We start from the raw sequence: 17,436 nt of genomic DNA, 5'->3' as shown, positions 1-17,436 counted from the left end.
GGTTTTGATTTCCATTTCCATGATGGCTAATGATGTTGAGTGCCTTTTTATGTGCTGACTGGCCATTTATATATCTTATTGTGAGAAATGCCTATTCAAATCCTTTGCCCTTTTCAATATTAAATTCTCTACTACTGAGTTTCTTTCATGTAGTGTTAAATAATGCTGCTTGAGATGAAGTTTCTGAGCACTTGGGGGTTGATGGTTGTGAAAAGTTGAGACATAGACCAAAAAAAAAAAAAAAAACAAGAAACAAAAAACAAACAAACCCTTTTAGCAAGTAGAATTGCTTATATACTAAAGTGCCTAAATTTTCGTAGGTGTTTTCTTTGTGTCTGAATGTATCTAGACTTCTTGTCTCCGCCTTTAATGCTCTAATCATGTCATTCATAAGAATTTTAAAATTTAAAATAAAAATATCAAAGATACTCTTCAAATGTGAATGCTAAAGTCCACTCTCAACAAAGTAGAGCGCCTAAGTCAATTCAATCACATCTATTTTTTAAATTAATATTAAGGTATGTAAGACAGTAGAGTTGTGTTTTTCCTATTCTATTTTGGGGAAGCTGCAGTTGGTCTTGAAGATAAGGCAGAGTGAGAAACTGACCATGGAAAGCCAATCTGCCAAACAAATGAATGATACAAATATTATACAAATTGTTTAAACCATGTAAAGAAACCTAGAAAATGCCCACTTTATCCCCAACCTAGCATTCTTTAGAAGCAAAAACACAAAACCAAAAATGCTTGTGAACATAAAATCCCAGCACCTAAAACAATGCCTGGCATGCAGAAAGTGCGCAATAAACATTTGCCCAATGTTGAATGAATACGTGAACATTCACAGTGCATACTGCTCCAAAAGTTCTAGGGAGCAAACATCCGCAGGCAGAAATAGAACCAGTTTTTGGCAGCAGGTTAATGTGTCAATTTGGGAACTGCAGGTGATAAACACTAGTTTATGGCACCAGGAATACTGGTTACAAGTAACACTTGGTTTGTTAAGTCGATTTTTATAAATGTTAAACTACAGCAAGTATTAATTGGTCATAAAATGATCTTTCAAAGCATTTTGCACCACACTTCCTGACTATTAGAGCACTGGGTGTTGAAGTACAGAGTAACTACTTTAGAATAACTTCAGAAAGAGAATCAAGGGAAGGAGTGGACACCAACCAAGGAAAAGGAGAGAAAATTCCTCATGAAGAGGAAGTATGGTGCCAAATGGGGAAGGAAATAGAAAAGGAGTATTAAATTTCCACATCATTTTTCACCTTAGTGGTTACCAAAATGCTATAGTTAAATGCTAATAAAAAGAAATACCAGGACTTCCCTGGTGTCACAGTGGTTAAGAACCCGCCTGCCAATGCAGGGTAAACGGGTTTGAGCCCTGCTCTGGGAAGATCCCACATGCCGTGGAGTAACTAAGCCCCTGCACCACAACTACTGAGCCTGCGCTCTAGAGCCTGCGAGCCACAACTACTGAGCCTGTGTGCCACAACTACTGAAGCCCGCGCGCCTAGAACCCGTGCCCGGCAGCAAGAGAAGCCACCTCAATGAGAAGCCCGCCCACTGCAATGAAGAGTAGTCCCCGCTCCCTGCAACTAGAGAAAGCCTGCATGCAGCAACGAAGACCCAACGCAGCCAAAAATAAATAAATGAAATAATAATAAAAATAAATAAAATAATAAAAATAAATAAACAAAATAAAATAAATTTGTTTAAAAGAAAAAGAAAGAAATACCATCAAGTAGGAATGGTTAGAAGATGGCTCAGGATTAGGCATATGATTAGAGGGAATTATAACAAATTCTAATGTTTTTAGTATTCATTTACACATAATTTCAATAAAAAAAAAAAGAGAAAAACAAAGTAGGTAAATGAGGGCCACTTTGAGCTCCAGGGGAAATGTCCTATATGAACATGTTAGAGAGTAATTACTATTATTATTTTGTTCTTTAGTGGCTTCCAGGAAACCAACAATTAACTGTTGCCACTGAACTCTTAATGAGCGAATCACTCTGGGGCGTGTTAAAAGTTAGCAGTCCATCATGCAGTTTCAACTTACTAATAAATTGCTCTGGTGATCATTACAGGCATCTAGTATTCCTTCTGGAGCACCCTCATTATTATTTTTTTAACATCTTTATTGGAGTATAATTGCTTTACAATGGTGTGTTAGTTTCTGCTGTAAAACTAAGTGAATCAGCTATACATATACATATATCCCCATATCTCCTCCCTCTTGCGTCTCCCTCCCACCCTCCCTATCCCACCCCTCTAGGTGGACACAAAGCACCGAGCTGATCTCCCTGTGCTACACGGCTGCTTCCCACTAGCTATCTATTTTACATTTGGTAGTGTATATATGTCCATGCCACTCTCTCACTTCGTCCCAGCTTACCCTTCCCCCTCCCCGTGTCCTCAAGTCTATTCTCTATGTCTGCGTCTTTATTCCTGTCCTGCCCCTAGGTTCTTCAGAACCTTTTTTTTTTTTTTTTTTGAGATTCCACATATATGTGTTAGCATATGGTATTTGTTTTTCTCTTTCTGACTTACTTCACTCTGTATGACAGACTCTAGGTCCATCCACCTCACTACAAATAACTCAATTTCATTTCTTGGAGCACCCTCATTATGAAGCATTCAGGTTGCCTGCTGTTCTCATAAATGAATACCCCCTGGTGGGGGGTGGGGAGATCAAGAGGGTCCTCTTACAAAGTCATCCTGAGAAGTTGTTGGTCAAGTTCTGGTTGCCATTTGAGGGAGGGAAAGGCAGCTCCCACATTCTCAATTAAGCTTGCCTCTTGTGGGAGAGAAGGCTTCTGTTGAGTGGGAATTCTTTCTCAAAGACAGATTACGGTATGATTGTCAAGATGTATTTCTCTCTTTTAAATGGAACTATTTATGCATGAAATGCCATAACGTCTGAGATTTGCTTTAAAATACTCCAAAAGAAACAAAATAAAAACAAAAACTGGAGAGGTTAAATGAAACAAAATAGGTAAAATGTTGATAATTGTTGACGCCTACATAGGGTTCATTACATTATTATTCTCTACTCACTCCTAGAAACCGGGGTCAGAAACCTCACAGGTCTCCAAATTGAATCAGGGTTGTTAGGAAGGAGGAAAGGAAAAACGGATGCTAAGAGGCAACCAACAAATGTCTACTACACGCCTCACCTGTAAAACTTCCAGTATAATAGAATAGAGGACATTGAATGATAGCTTCTAAAACTGTAACATAGATAGTTGTGAAGCTATAATCAGAGATCAGGGACCTGGACAGTCCGTAGAGATGAAAGGTTACCTTAATGAAAGAACACGCAGTGTCTGGGGTGGATGGGAATAGTGGTGAGGAATTCTATGAAGCAAACATTACCCTAATACCAAAAACCAAAATAAAGACATTACTAATATCTCTCATGAACATAGATTCCAAACTCCTCAACAAAATATTAACAAATCAAATTCAACAATGTATAATAAGAGTTATACAGTGGGATTTATTCCAGGAATGCAAGACTGGTTCAATATTCAAAAATTAATTAATGTCAGGACTTCCCTGGTGGCGCAGTGGATAGGAATCCGCCTGCCAGTGCAGGGGATGCGGGTTCGAGCCCTGGTCCGGGAAGATTCCACATGCCGCGGAGCAACTGAGCCCGTGCGCCACAACTACTGAGCCTGCACTCTGGAGCCCGCTAGCCACAACTACTAAAGCCCGCGCGCCTAGAGCCTGTGCTCTACAAGAGAAGCACGCGCACCGCAACAAAGAGTAGCCCCTGCTCGCCGCAACTAGAGAAAGCCTGCACACAGCAACGAAGACCCAACGAAGCCAAAAGTAATTAATTCATTAAGAACTTATACAAAATTAATTAACGTAATCCATCACATCAACAGGCTAAAGAATAAAAATCAATACTGTCAAGATGGTAATTCTTCCCAACTTGATCTATAGATTCAATGGAATCCCAATAAAAATCCCAGCAAGGGCTTCCCTGGTGGCACAGTGGTTAAGAATCCGCCTGCCAATGCAGGGAACACGGGTTTGAGCTCTGGTCTGGGAAGATCCCACATGCCGCGGAGCAACTAAGCCCGTGTGCCACAACTACTGAGCCTGCACTCTAGAGCCCATGAGACACAACTACTGAGCCCATGTGCCACAACTACTGAAGCCTGCATGCCCTAGAGCCCGTGCTCCACAACAAGAGAAGCCACCGCAATGAGAAGCCCGCGCACTGCAACGAACAGTAGCCCCTGCTCGTTGCAACTAGAGAAAGCCCACGCACAGCAATGAAGACCCAACGCAGCCAAAAATAAATAAATAAAATAAATTTATTTTTAAAAAAATCCCAGCGAGTTATTTTCTGGATATTGACAAATTGATTTTTAAATATACATGGAGAGGCACAAGACCCAGAATAGCCACCATGATATTGAAGGAGAAGAAAAAAGCTAGAGGACTGACATTACTCAACACTGACTTACTGTAAAGCTACAATAATCAAGACAGTGTGGTGTAGGTGAAAGGACAAATAGATCAATGGAACAGAATAGAGAGCCCAGAAATAGACCGACATAAATATGGACAACTGACTGTTGACAAAAGGGCAAAGGCAATAAAATGGAGGAAAGACAGTCTTTTTAACAAATGGTGCTAGAACAATTGGACATACACATGCAAAAAAAAAAAAAAAAGAATCTAGATGCAGATTTTACACCCCTCACAAAAATAATTCAAAATGGATTCTAGATCTAAATGTAAACCAAAATAATAAAACTCCAGAAGATAAAACATAGGAGAAAACCTACATGACTTTGGGTTTGGTGATGACTTTATACAGTAGATACAACACCAAAGGCATGCTCCAGGAAAGAAATGATTGATAAGTTGGACTTCATTAAAATTAAAAACTTTTGCTCTGCAAAGACACTGTCAAAAGAATAAGACAAGCCACAGACTGGGAGAAAACATTTGCAAAATACTTATCTGATAAAGGAATTTTATATAACTTATGCAAAGAACTCTTAAAATTCAACAATAAGAAAATGATCAACTTGATTAAGAAAGGGGCAGAAGATATGAACAGACACTTCACCAAACAATGTACACAGATGGTAAAAAACCATATGAAGGGCTTCCCTGGTGGCGCAGTGGTTGAGAGTCTACCTGCCAATGCAGGGGACACGGGTTCGAGCCCTGGTCTGGGACGATCCCACATGCCGCGGAGCAACTAGGTCCGTGAGCCACAACTGCTGAGCCTGCGCATCTGGAGCCTGTGCTCCGCAATGAGAGGCTGCGACAGTGAGAGGCCCGTGCACCGCGATGAAGAGTGGCCCCCGCTCGCCGCAGCTGGAGAAAGCCCTCGCACAGAAACAAAGACCCAACACAGCCAAAAATAAATAATAATGAATTAATTAATTTAAAAAAAGGGGATAAGTTTAAAAAAAATATATGAAAAGATGCTCCACATCATGTCATTAGGGAATTGTAAATTAAAGCAATGAGACACCACTATACAACTATCAGAATGGTGAAAATCCAAAAACAGACAACTACAAATACTCATAAAAATATGGAAAAACAGAAACTCTCATTGTTGATGGGAATGCAAAATGGCACAGCTTTTCCTGTTATTCTTCAGCAAATCCCAGACCACTCTGTGCCTGCAAATGGTTAGAGGACAGACTCTTTCCAGGTCCCAGATGGTGTACAGGACAAGAAGTAATTTGGGAGGGCATAGCACCCAGGTTAACTCCAAGGGATTAGCCAAAGAGAAAACAGGGTTCTTTCTGAGAAAAAGAGACCATACTTAAGAAGGGATTCCTGTCACTTGTGGAGACAGGTGAGAGATCATGATTTAGTTGAGTGATGATACTTCCTGAGATGTCCGTGCCCTGGTCTCTCCTTTTCCTCCTTCTAAGACAGTGAGGGCTGATATGAGTGGTCGGGATGGTGGTGGAATGGAGCCCTGGCAGTCTGTCTCAGACAGCCTCAGGAGAAGAATGGGTAATAAGGAATCAGTCAGGAGCCCTGACTCCTAAATCCTGCTCCACAACATGCATGGACAAAAATTTACTTTCTTCCTAGAACTCTTGTGGTATCTAAACTGGGAACCAGGAAATCTCAATTCTCTCCCTGCATCTTCTGCAACACATCTTAAGGCAACCACTTCCTGAAATTTGTCTTATATACCTGATGTCTCAAGTGGGACTGATGGTTCCTGTTCTTCACCCCTCCTGGGGAGTAGATAAGCTTTGAAGTTGAAAGATCTTATACTGAGTTGTCAGCTTTGTAAAAGTGAAGTGCCATTTTCCAAACCCTTGTCTGTAAAACACTCGTTGCATAGCAGACGCTGGAAGCAATTGAGACTGTTGTTGCTAAAACGTTTGGATCTTCTACTAGATACAGAACATGCCAAACACAATTGCTTGCATTGACCTTCGAGAAACAAATTCTTTGGCTGGGGCCCTTGCAAGAGAGAAGTCTCCAAGTTCTCTCCTAGAAAGAGAATGCACGGGTACTAGTTCTACTCTGCCCGCAATATCTAACCATGGGACCTGAAGCTTCACCTTCCTAATGTTTAATGGTGATGCCTGTCCCACTACCCAAGAGGCTGTGTGGTGTAGAGGAAAGGGCATTTAATTGCGAGTCAGGTGGCGTGGGATCTAATTTTGTTCCACTAATTCAGATATTCTCTCAAGTTTCCATAATGGTGAAAGGATTAACTAGGTCAGTGTTTCCCAAACTGGTATTCCACAACACTATCTGAGAGATGGATGTTAGGTGTGAATGTCACACACCCACCACCACCACCACAATCAAATAAGGCTGGCAATCACTGCGTGCTTATACTCCTCTCCTTTGACCCGGAGTTTACACTGCACATTTAATTTTTAAAAATAAATTTATCTATTTATGGCTGCGTTGGGTCTTCGTTGTTGCACCCGGGCTTTCTTTAGTTGCGTCTAGCGGGGGTTACTCTTCCTTGCAGTGCGCGGGCTTCTCATTGCGGTGGCTTCTCCTGTTGTGGAGCATGGGCTCTAGGCACGCGGGCTCAGGAGTTGTAGCACGAGGGCTCTAGAGCGCAGGCTCAGTAGTTGTCGCACACAGGCTTAGTTGCTCTGTGGCATGTGGGATCTTCTTGGACCAGGGCTCAAACACGTGTCCCCTGCATTGGCAGGCGGATTCTTAACCACTGTGCCACTAGGGAAGCCCTACACTGTATATTTAAACATAAACACTGAGAAGTCCTCCTATAACAAAACATTGACTTTAACCCACTGTCCCCAGATTTACTTGGGTGCATAACACTTTTTTCATGGAATAGCTCTGCAAATCTCACATTGTTCTCTACCTACATTTGGTACCCACTGACAGAACAGATTTCCAAGGCCCCTTCCAGGTCCTTCTATACACCTCGGTGTTGACAGAGTCCTTGGGAAGAGATGTGCTGAGTGCCTGCAAGACCCCTAGGTCTGTGTGGGCATTCAGGCCCTTGCTAATAGCAAGTGTTGGAGAGCAGACATGGTGGGGGTGGGTGCTGAGAGGACAGGCAACCCAAGTGGAGGTGCTTTCCTCGGGGTGCACTTGGAATCCAGTCTTCCTATTCCAGGGTGAAGTTCCCTGAGCTCCAAGCTAGAGCATTCATTCAGATGGAATGACAGCCTTAAACATTCCAACATCCCCAACATAGGAATCCTCTGTGCATTCCTTCAGAGGGCCTGCATGCTCTTCTCTTCCATCTCTCCTGATAAAGAACAAGACCAGGACTCATGGCCATCACACATTTGTCAAGCACTCAATACCTGAAGAAGGGAGAACACTTGGCCAGGGGGGTGCTCTGAGTAACCAAAGCTAATGTTCAGGTGGCTGTGGCAGTTTTTTTCTGTTTGATATAAGTGGACCCTTGAAGAACATGGGTTTGAACTGCAAGGCTCCACTTACATGTGGACTTTTTTCAATAAATAGCTACCACAGCACATAATCCATGGTTGGCTGAAGCTGCAGATGCAGAACCACAGATGCAGAGGGCCAACTGTAAAGTTATACACAGATTTTCAACTGTGTAGGAGTTGGCGCAACTAACCTACCCTGCGTGTTGTTGAAGAATCAACTGTATTTTCATCCTTGTATTTATTATATGTCAGTTTTGTGCCCAACACTGAAGGCTACACAAGACAAAGCCCCTGCCCTCCTGATGCTTATATTCTAATGGGTTAAGACAGACAAAAGCAAGCAAACAAACCAAATAACCCTGCCTTGTGATACTTCCTATGAAGGGAATAAACACAATGCTCAGAATGATTAAGTGCAGACATGACTGACTGGTATAAGAGTGAAGGTCAAGGGAAGACAGAGCCCTTGTGCAAGCTTGGATTTCAAACTGTGGGAGCTGTGGAGAGATCCAAGAGGAGAATACTGTAGAAGCGCCTCTTAACTCAAAGAAGAGTAAGACTGGAAATATGAGCTCCTCCTTTAAGGAGGATAAATAGCTTTGATGCTGGGTAATGCTTACTCAACAGGAAGTTACAGGAAGAAGGAAACATTAAAACACATTTCCATAACTCCTCTGTGTGAGAAACCACTGTTCCTTAAGCTACTAACATTTTAAAAAAGATTGTTCTGAAGCTTTAAATATCTAATAACTCTTCTCTTTGTGAACATTAAAGATCCTCCACTTTTTCATTTTTTCACATGCTTTGAAACTGTTCTGTTTGTACAAGTCATGGACAAATGCTTAGTGTGAAAATCATGATGCTGGAAATATTATATTCATTGGTTAAAAAAATTCAACAGAAAGATTTCTTACCAAGTATTTCCTTGAAGGTTCAGGGTATTCAAATACTATAAACCTTATTTTTGTATTAGTGCTTAGATCTGTGCAATTCAAGATTCATAATCCTACTGTGGTGGAAATGAAAAGCGATTCTGATAGTTTTCCTAAATCCGAAACTGAGTGAAAGACAAGAGCTTGCTTGCATAATTCCTCTCACAAGAGCCAGATGGGAGAACTGCTTTAAGTGAAGTGCAGGCATTATCAGATATGGATGATTTATACAGAAGGAAAGCCTTGTAGACGCTTGACTGCAGAAAGAACTTCAGTACAGCCCAATACCCTTGTCGACTGGAGAATTCATACACAAAGAAACCCTACACATACATCGGGTTCGGTAGATGCTTTAAACAGTGCTCCAGCCTCGCTCTCCATTGAACCCACACAAGGAAGAAACTATAAAAGTGACAACTGTGGAATAGATAGAGCAACAAAATGCTTCTGTACTTGTTTGGAAAGAACCCTAGAAACAGAATGTGGGTAAAGCTTCAGCACTTCCTACTCAGGGCACTTCAGAGACTGTACAGGAGAGAACCCACAGAAAGAATGTGAGGAGGCCTTCAGCAAATAATCCACTGTAAGCACTAGAGGGAAAGCTCCTGAGAGAAAATTAATGGGCAGCCTTGATCCATTACACGTGAGTGGGAACGAGCCAGGAAATGCACAAGATGCTCAGTAAACACTTGTCTGTGGAGTGGGTCAACGAATGTCTGGAAAATCCTTTATGGTGTTCAAAGCTTTTTATTATCCCAACTGTCCAGCTGGATAGAAAAGGCTGCTTAGCATTCCTCCTCTAAAGATCTCCAGCGCAATTAAACACTGTTCTCATAGTTTCAAAAGCTGATCAAAACCCTAGCAGTTTGTTTTATCCAAGCTCTCCTCCTGTACTTCCCCTCCAGTTAAAAGTTGAGATTCTCAAGATCAGCTTGAGGTTACAGTCAGCTTAATGGCGAGAACTCTGGGTATACAATGGTCCCAGGACCGTGGCCACTGGGACCCGTGCAGAGAATGGGTCGAGGATTTGGGGACTAGGCTAGGTCAGTGATCCAATTCTCAGAACCAACCTTGGAGCCACTATAAGGCTGTTAACTGGACACACAAAAACAAAGCACCTTCTGGTTTGTTCCAGAAATCTGATTATGCAGGTCATATTAATGAGAACTTTAACACTGTTTGAGGCTGAACCTAGGGTTGTGTCTGATTTCATTTTTAAACGAATCCTCACAGTTTTGGTTTTACCTTGTTTTAGTAATCGGCTCTCATCGCTGTGATGAGGTATAGAAATGCCTTCTTCCAACCTGAATACATCCAACCCAAATTCCAAAACATACGTAGTAGTAAAACATTGTGCTGATTAGTGGCTAAGCTAGAACTTTCCCACTGGAAGTTTCTCATTCCCCAGCTGGAGTGCCCTGCTCTTGTTTTCCTGTCCAAGCTTCTTCCCAACTGTTACCTTTCAGTCCAGGAAAAACAGCCACCTTCCTCTTTACAACAATCTGGGAAAACTTGGTGATCTTCGTCCCGTGTTTTCTGAGGCACAATTCACAGAAGGTACAACAGAGCTATTTACCAAACCATTCCTTGAAGTCTACTGCACTCACTTAGGAATGGAAAGAAACCCCTAACCTCTCCCTAGCCCACTGATCAACAGAAGCCTTTCTTGTGCACGTGGGGCTGTGGAGCAGTGGAACAGAGGGGGGACAAAGACAACGAAATGGAATAAGGCCAGGACTTCCCTGGTGGCACAGTGGTTAAGAATCTGCCTGCCAGTGCAGGGGACACGGGTTTGATCCCTGGTCCAGGAAGATCCCACATGCCGTGGAGCAACTAAGCCCGTGCGCCACAAATACTGAGCCTGCACTCTAGAGCCCACGAGCCACAACTACTGAGCCCGAGTGCCACAACTACTGAAGCCCGCGTGCCTAGAGCCTGTGCTCTGCAACAAGAGAAGCCACCCGATGAGAAGCCCGCGCACAACAAAGAGTAGCCCCCGCTCGCCACAACTAGAGAAAAGCCCATGCGCAGCAACAAACACCCAAGGCAGCCAAAAATATAAATAAATTAATTAATTTAAAAAAAAAATGGAATAAGGCCAGAGAGAGGGACAGATGGTTGCCTCGTCCACTTCAACAACTGACCTCTACAGGATTTGTCCCCGGTAAGCAAGCAAGCAGTCTGTCTTTCCCATCACTTACAGTCTTATAAGCTCCTAAGTGTTCCCATCAGTGTTACACCAGCTTAGTGGAGCATCTAGAGGAAACCAGATCTCTTCCAAGGACCAAAGACCAGGTGGAATGACAAAGAAGTTTCCTGAGCTCTAGCAGAATAGACAGTCTTACTGACAGGCCAGGTTATGCTGCAGAGACACATAGCACCAACATACCAGTGATTTAACACAACAAAAGTTTATTTCTCATTCCTACAGTCCATTATAGGTCTGGGGGACTCTCCAGAATAGATACCCCTCCCCATTGTGAGGGGCTCGGCATTCCAGACTGTTCTGATCTTGTGACTCCTATGTGCTTATATGACTGAGGCAGGAAAAGACAGCACTAGAGAGTCCTGCACCGAGAAGGGAAACTTTTGCTCACACCCATTGCTCAAAACTATCTTAGTATGCTAACTGCAAGGAGAAAAAAGTCTAACCACTCACTTCTTACTGTTCACTAGGATACAAGCTCCATGAGGATATGCATTTTATCTCCTTGTCCACTACTATATCCTTAGTTTAGAAGACTACCTGGGCACATAATAGGCCCTCATTAACTTGAATGAATGAATGCAGTGTCAGCAAGAAATCCACATGTATATCTTGGGAGAAGAAACAAGAGTCCCAGGGGTGTAAGGCTGAGACTGTTGCGTAAGATCTATGCAGACCAGAGCTGCAGAGCTGGCTGAGCTTAAGAAATAAGCACATTGGTATACTGGTACAGATCATCTTAGAGAAGAAAATGAAATCCTGCTGACAGCGGCAGACCAAAACCTCAGGTGACTTACACCATAAAGCACTGAAGCCAAGGACCAAATCAACCGAGCAAACCACCACCACGAGTGCTCGGCTCCTGGAAGGAGCTGCAACAGCCACAAATGCATCTGCTCCTTGAATGTAGTCAGTCCACCCAACATACCACTGGGGACCAGGGGAAAGGGAAGGACACGCACACTGACTGAGACCCTGCTCTTGCCCAGGCCGTTAGGTGCTTTTCCTTCATCAACCCCTCTAATCCCCAGAAAAAACCTGAGTTGAGTGTTATCTCTATTTCATATGGAAACTGGAGATTTAAGAGTGTTTCAGTAACCAGTCAAGAAACAGGAATGTTTTACAAGCTAGAAATAGAAATAGATACGATACAATGTCATCCAGGCTGGCTGGGCAGGGACAACATACAGATGAGTCCTGCTAATCCTGCCCTCAGGCCTGACTGATGCAGCTAAGTGACAGCCAACAGACCCACCAGCTATGGGGTCTTAACAAGCCTCTGGATCTCTTTGAACCTAACTTCCCTTTTTATAAGAGATTTGTAAGAGATCATTTAACCTCTTTCCTAATACTACCTGAAAGCTCTAACAGGAACACATCTGAAACACTGCTGTAGGTGTTATAAGAAAATCCACAGCCCATAGAGATTTTTGGCATTCTATGCTATGCTGGAGAAAACAGAAACTGGAAGACCCTGCCTGTTTACAGTTTACAGTGTAAGTCAACCAAGGCAGATGCAGGTTCACCTATCCTTGCCTACCACTCAACATCAGTTCCCAAACCTTTCCTTTTGGGAACTTGGTCTCCTGCTCACTGAATTCCCAGAGCACCATTCCCAGTGAATCCTCCCTACTGCATACACTTCAGTTCCCAGACAAACATAACTCTTATTGTTCTTAGTAACAAACAAAAGCCAAGTTAAAATACAGACAAAAACCTGAGAAGTTGATCCTGAATTCCCATTAATTTCCATGAGCTTCAGAAAAGTGCTGTTTATGGCTGTTTTATCCGATTGGCATTGTGAGGTAAGGAGTCCAGTTAATTGCAGAAAATTCTTCTTTTCATCTAAAATATACCGAATGGCTAAAAATTCCAACCCATGTCCACATGATCTCATTAGAGATATTCTCCTTTTTTCGAACACCACAAATGAGAGGCAATGATAGTGCATTATTAGTTCACCTGGCAGATTCTCTAACAGTGAAGTAAATGATTTCATCACAGTAAAAACTGTGCTAACAGGACTCAAGAGATATAGTTGCTAAAATGTTCAAGAAGGAACTCAGAACCAGGTCAACTTTGTGAACACTGTCCAATGACAAAAGAGTAAGAAAATCCAATTTGGTTCTTGGAAAACTTTACATTAGAATTCATTTCTACCTCATGAGACTACTGAAATTTTTAAGTCTGCTAACTGGAAGACAATGGTATGCAATGAAACATGTATATTACTGCTTTTTGTTTTGGAAGACCATGCTACAAATGTTTCTATCATATGTACTTAAGAGTGGCTGGGGAGGACCACAGAAGACTGATGATTCATGATTGCATCTGCTATTTTCAAGCTGACTTTGCTATTTTGCCAGGTACAATCCCAAAACAGCTTTTTCCCTTACTCAGAATATTCTTAGAACACTTTTTTTGCTAAGGAATTCAGTGAAAGTTCTAAGTAAAAACAGTAAGTAGTACAACTATTAACGTTTCCCCTCCACAGTCAACCCTGATTTCTTTCTGTGAAACATGACGTTTACATCTCCAAATTTTCCACTGGTGAAAAATTCTTCATGCTTCTTAATTTTGCATTTTTTCATAAACTTTAGGGTCAAGCACCGCTTGGTATATGTCTGTAGACTAAGGACACTGAACAAGCTTTCCTTCACTGGTGTCAAGGTTTCTGGTGTCAAAGTCTTGAGCACTTACTGAAGCTTCTCCTGCATGTGCTACAGGTGGGTTCTCCGGTGTTTAATAAGGTGGGAATTTTGACTGAATTTTTTTCCACATTGATGACATGTAAAGGGCTTCTCTCCAGTGTGAGTTCTTTGGTGTGTGTGGAGATGTGAATTTTGACTGAAGCTTTTCCCACACCATGAGCATTTATATGGCTTTACTCCTTGGTGTGTTGTTAAGTGCTTATTAAGATCTGACCTCCATCTAAACCTCTTATCACACTGCTGACATTTATATGGTTTCTCTTCAGTGTGAATTCTTTGGTGCTTAATAAGGTCAGAGCTAACTCTGAAGCTTTTCCCACATTCCTGACATTTAAAAGGCTTCTCTCCTGCACGTTCTTTCTTGTGAAGCTCGATAAGTTTCAGCAGCTCTTCTTCCCACCAGTTTGAAAATTTCTTTCTTTCCTTCACTGGAAAATCTTGGTGCCATTTCCCCACCCTATGCATATCACCATGATTTTCTTTGCCCATTGTTTTCTGATGAACATTCACACTGGCTTTTTTTGATACTATGTCTCCTGGTACTTGTATTTCTAAGTCAGAAAAACATATAGGTTGATGATTTTCAGTGTCATTTTTCATCTTTATCTCTGTTGGAATAAACATAAGAATCAGCCAACTGTATGTCAGAGCAAGAAAACCATGGCAATAGAAAAAACCGCAATATTCACTGATTTAAAAAAAATAGGGAAGTAGAATCTTAAAATGTTAAGCCCTTGTAAAGGTTCCTACCAAGGCACATTTCTCCTCTTCCCATGGTATATTTACCTGAAAACAGCTCTCCGGGACTGTCTTTGAACACTGGGGATCCTTGAACCCATGGCTCTTCCCCTTGCTCTAAGCAGATCACTTCAGTTTTGGGGAGCACAAATAATGCTGTGAAATAAAAAACTGAGGTCAGTGACTGGAACTAACAATGGTTCACTAATTCCAGACTACTTCAGGAAGAGCAAAAGATACTTTAACAGTTTCTTATCCTGAATGGTTAAATGGAGAGTCTCATATCCAATATTAAGTTTACACTATACTGCATTTGTGAGTGGGTATGTAAACACTGGGAAATAAACCTAAGCTAGATCTATGAAAAGGGTATGCGAATTCATTGCGTGTTCCCCATCTTCTGAAACCAATACTCCATATTCAACTAAGCAGTAACCAAACTCCAGAGGCTACAGGAAATACAGGCTGGTCCTATTACCTCTTTAGGAAGACTCATACTGGATAAGGCCAGGTCTAGGGGAGTCAATGTGAAGGTCAGTGGGCTGGGTATCATAAACACAAGTGATTCCTGTTATATTATAGCAAGTTTCAATTGAGTTCTCAGGTACCAGAAACTGCACCAGGAAAGATTTCTACCACTCCTATAGCTCACTGGTTCACATCCAGGTGGAGGAAACAGACCAGAATTACTTAGTGGACTTTCTCTAAATCATACTGCCAAGTATGGAAAGCATTCATCACTCAGTCATTCAATACATATGTGCTGAGTGGCTATGGTGCACCAGGCACCCTCTATGTGCTAGGGATACAGTGGTGAATAAGCCAAGTCCCCTGATCTCACAGAGCTTATCTTCTTGTGCACAGTGAGACAGTCTAACGTCAATAAACACACAAATAAAATATCAGGAAGTGATAAATGTTTTGAAGAAAACTAAAGCAGGGTAAGAGAACATTTAAGATTCTGCTTCTGTGAAGCTATTTTAGATAAGGCTATGTGAAAAGCCTCTCTTAGAAAGTGATATTTGAGGGACTTCCTTGGTGGTCCAGTGGTTAAGACCCATACTCCTAATGCAGTGGGTCCGGGTTCGATCCGTGGTTGGGGAGCTAAGATGCCGCAACTAAGAGTTTGCATGCTGCAACTAAAAATCCCGCATGCCGCAACTAAAGATCCAGAGTGCCGAAACTAAGACCCTGCACAGCCACATAAATATATACTAAAAAAAAAAAAGTGATATTTTGAGCAGAACCCTAAACTGAGAGTTTTGTCATATGGCAGAAAAGTGTGCCAGGCACAGGGAAGGGGAAAGAAATGAGCACACCAAGCCCATGAAACAGCAAGATGAGCAGTGTGAATAGAGAGGCCAGAGCAAGGGCACGAGTGGCAGGAGACGACAGCAGGGAGATGAGGAGGGGCCAGATCGTGGAGGAAGCCTTGGTAAGGAATTTGGTTCTTATACTGAATGTGATGAGAAGTTATCGTAAGGTTTTTAAGCAGAAAATGTCATCATCTGATTAGGTTTGGTTTTTTTGGCCACACCCTGCAGCTTCCAGGATCTTAGTTCCCCGACCAGGGACTGAACCCACACCCTTGGCACTGAAAGTGCAGAGTCCTAACCACTGGACCACCAGGGAATTTCCCGTGATTAGGGTTGTTTTTTTTTAATAACTTTATTTTATTTATTTATTTTTGGCTGCGTTGGGTCTTCGTTGCTGTGCGTGGGCTTTCTCTAGTTGCGGTGAGCAAGCGGGGGCTACTCTTTGTTGCAGTCTGTGGGCTTCTCATTGTGATGTCTTCTCTTGTTGCAGAGCACAGGCTCTAGGCGAGTGGGCTTCAGTAGTTGTGGCACGCTTCAGTAGTTGTGGCACGCAGGCTCAGTAGTTGTGGCGCAAGGGCTTAGTTGCTCTGCAGCATGTGGGATCTTCCTGGAGCAGGGCTCAAACCCGTGTCCCCTGCATTGGCAGGCAGATTCTTAACCACTGTGCCACCAGGGAAGCCCCCCATGATTAGGTTTTTAAAAGACTCTGGCTGCTGTGTGGAAAACTGATTGTGGGAGGGCAGGAGTGGTGGCAGTGGGTGGCAGTTAGAAAGTATTGAGGCGAACCTTGTGGCTGAGACGAGGATGCTAACAGCACAAGAGGCTGAGACATGATCCGATTCAAGCTACACTGTGAGGGTGGAGCCAAGATGATTAGCGACGACCTAGTAGTGGGGTAGGATGGCAAGATCACGGTAAAGAATGATCCATAGGTTTTTGGGCCTGAAATATTGGGTGAATGGTAGTGTCCTTTAGGGAGATGGGAAAGAGAAGAGCAAAGCAAATTTGGAGGGAAGGGAACAAAAATTCTGGATAAGGAATGAGCATGTGAACTTGGCAAAAGCTCCCAGGTGAACTGGTTACACCTTTTCCCTGCCGAACCACTACCTGAGAATCAAAAAACAACTGGTAGGGCTTCCCTGGTGGCGCAGTGGTTGAGAATCTGCCTGCCAATGCAGGGGACACGTGTTCGAGCCCTGGTCTGGGAAGATCCCACATGCCGTGGAGCAACTAGGCCCGTGAGCCACAACTACTGAGCCTGCGCGTCTGGAGCTTGTGCTCCGCAACAAGAGAGGCCCGCGCACCGCGAGGAGAAGAGTGGCCCCCGCTTGCCGCAACTAGAGAAAGCCCTTGCACAGAAACGAAGACCCAACACAGCCAAAAATAAATAAATAAATAAAAATTTTAAAAACAGCAACTGGTAAATATATCTGTGTATATATTTAAAAAAAAAAAAAACTGGAACAGAGACTCTCTCACAGAGAAAACCAAGAATATGACAGATTACTCAACTCCTATGCAAACGGAAGGGCAAAGGACTTCCCTGGTGGTTTAGTGGTCAAGAATCCACCTTCCAATGCAGCAGACGGGGGTTCAACCCCTGGTCAGGGAACTAAAATCCCACATGCCACG

General features: G+C 42.7%; 1 protein-coding gene across 1 annotated transcript in view; it reads right to left on the bottom strand.

Moving 5' to 3' along the window:
* LOC133104095 (zinc finger protein 75D-like) overlaps positions 1-17,436 on the bottom strand; it is a 60,560-nt gene that overhangs the window by 37,661 nt on the left and 5,463 nt on the right. Inside the window, 1 exon segment of the mRNA XM_061209776.1 lies at positions 14,537-14,644. Within this exon segment, the coding sequence (XP_061065759.1) occupies positions 14,537-14,644 (108 nt within the window).

Source organism: Eubalaena glacialis, chromosome 13 (genome assembly GCF_028564815.1).
Source record: "Eubalaena glacialis isolate mEubGla1 chromosome 13, mEubGla1.1.hap2.+ XY, whole genome shotgun sequence".
NCBI classification, from domain to species: Eukaryota; Metazoa; Chordata; class Mammalia; order Artiodactyla; family Balaenidae; genus Eubalaena; species Eubalaena glacialis.
This window is presented reverse-complemented; position numbering and strand designations above follow the sequence as displayed.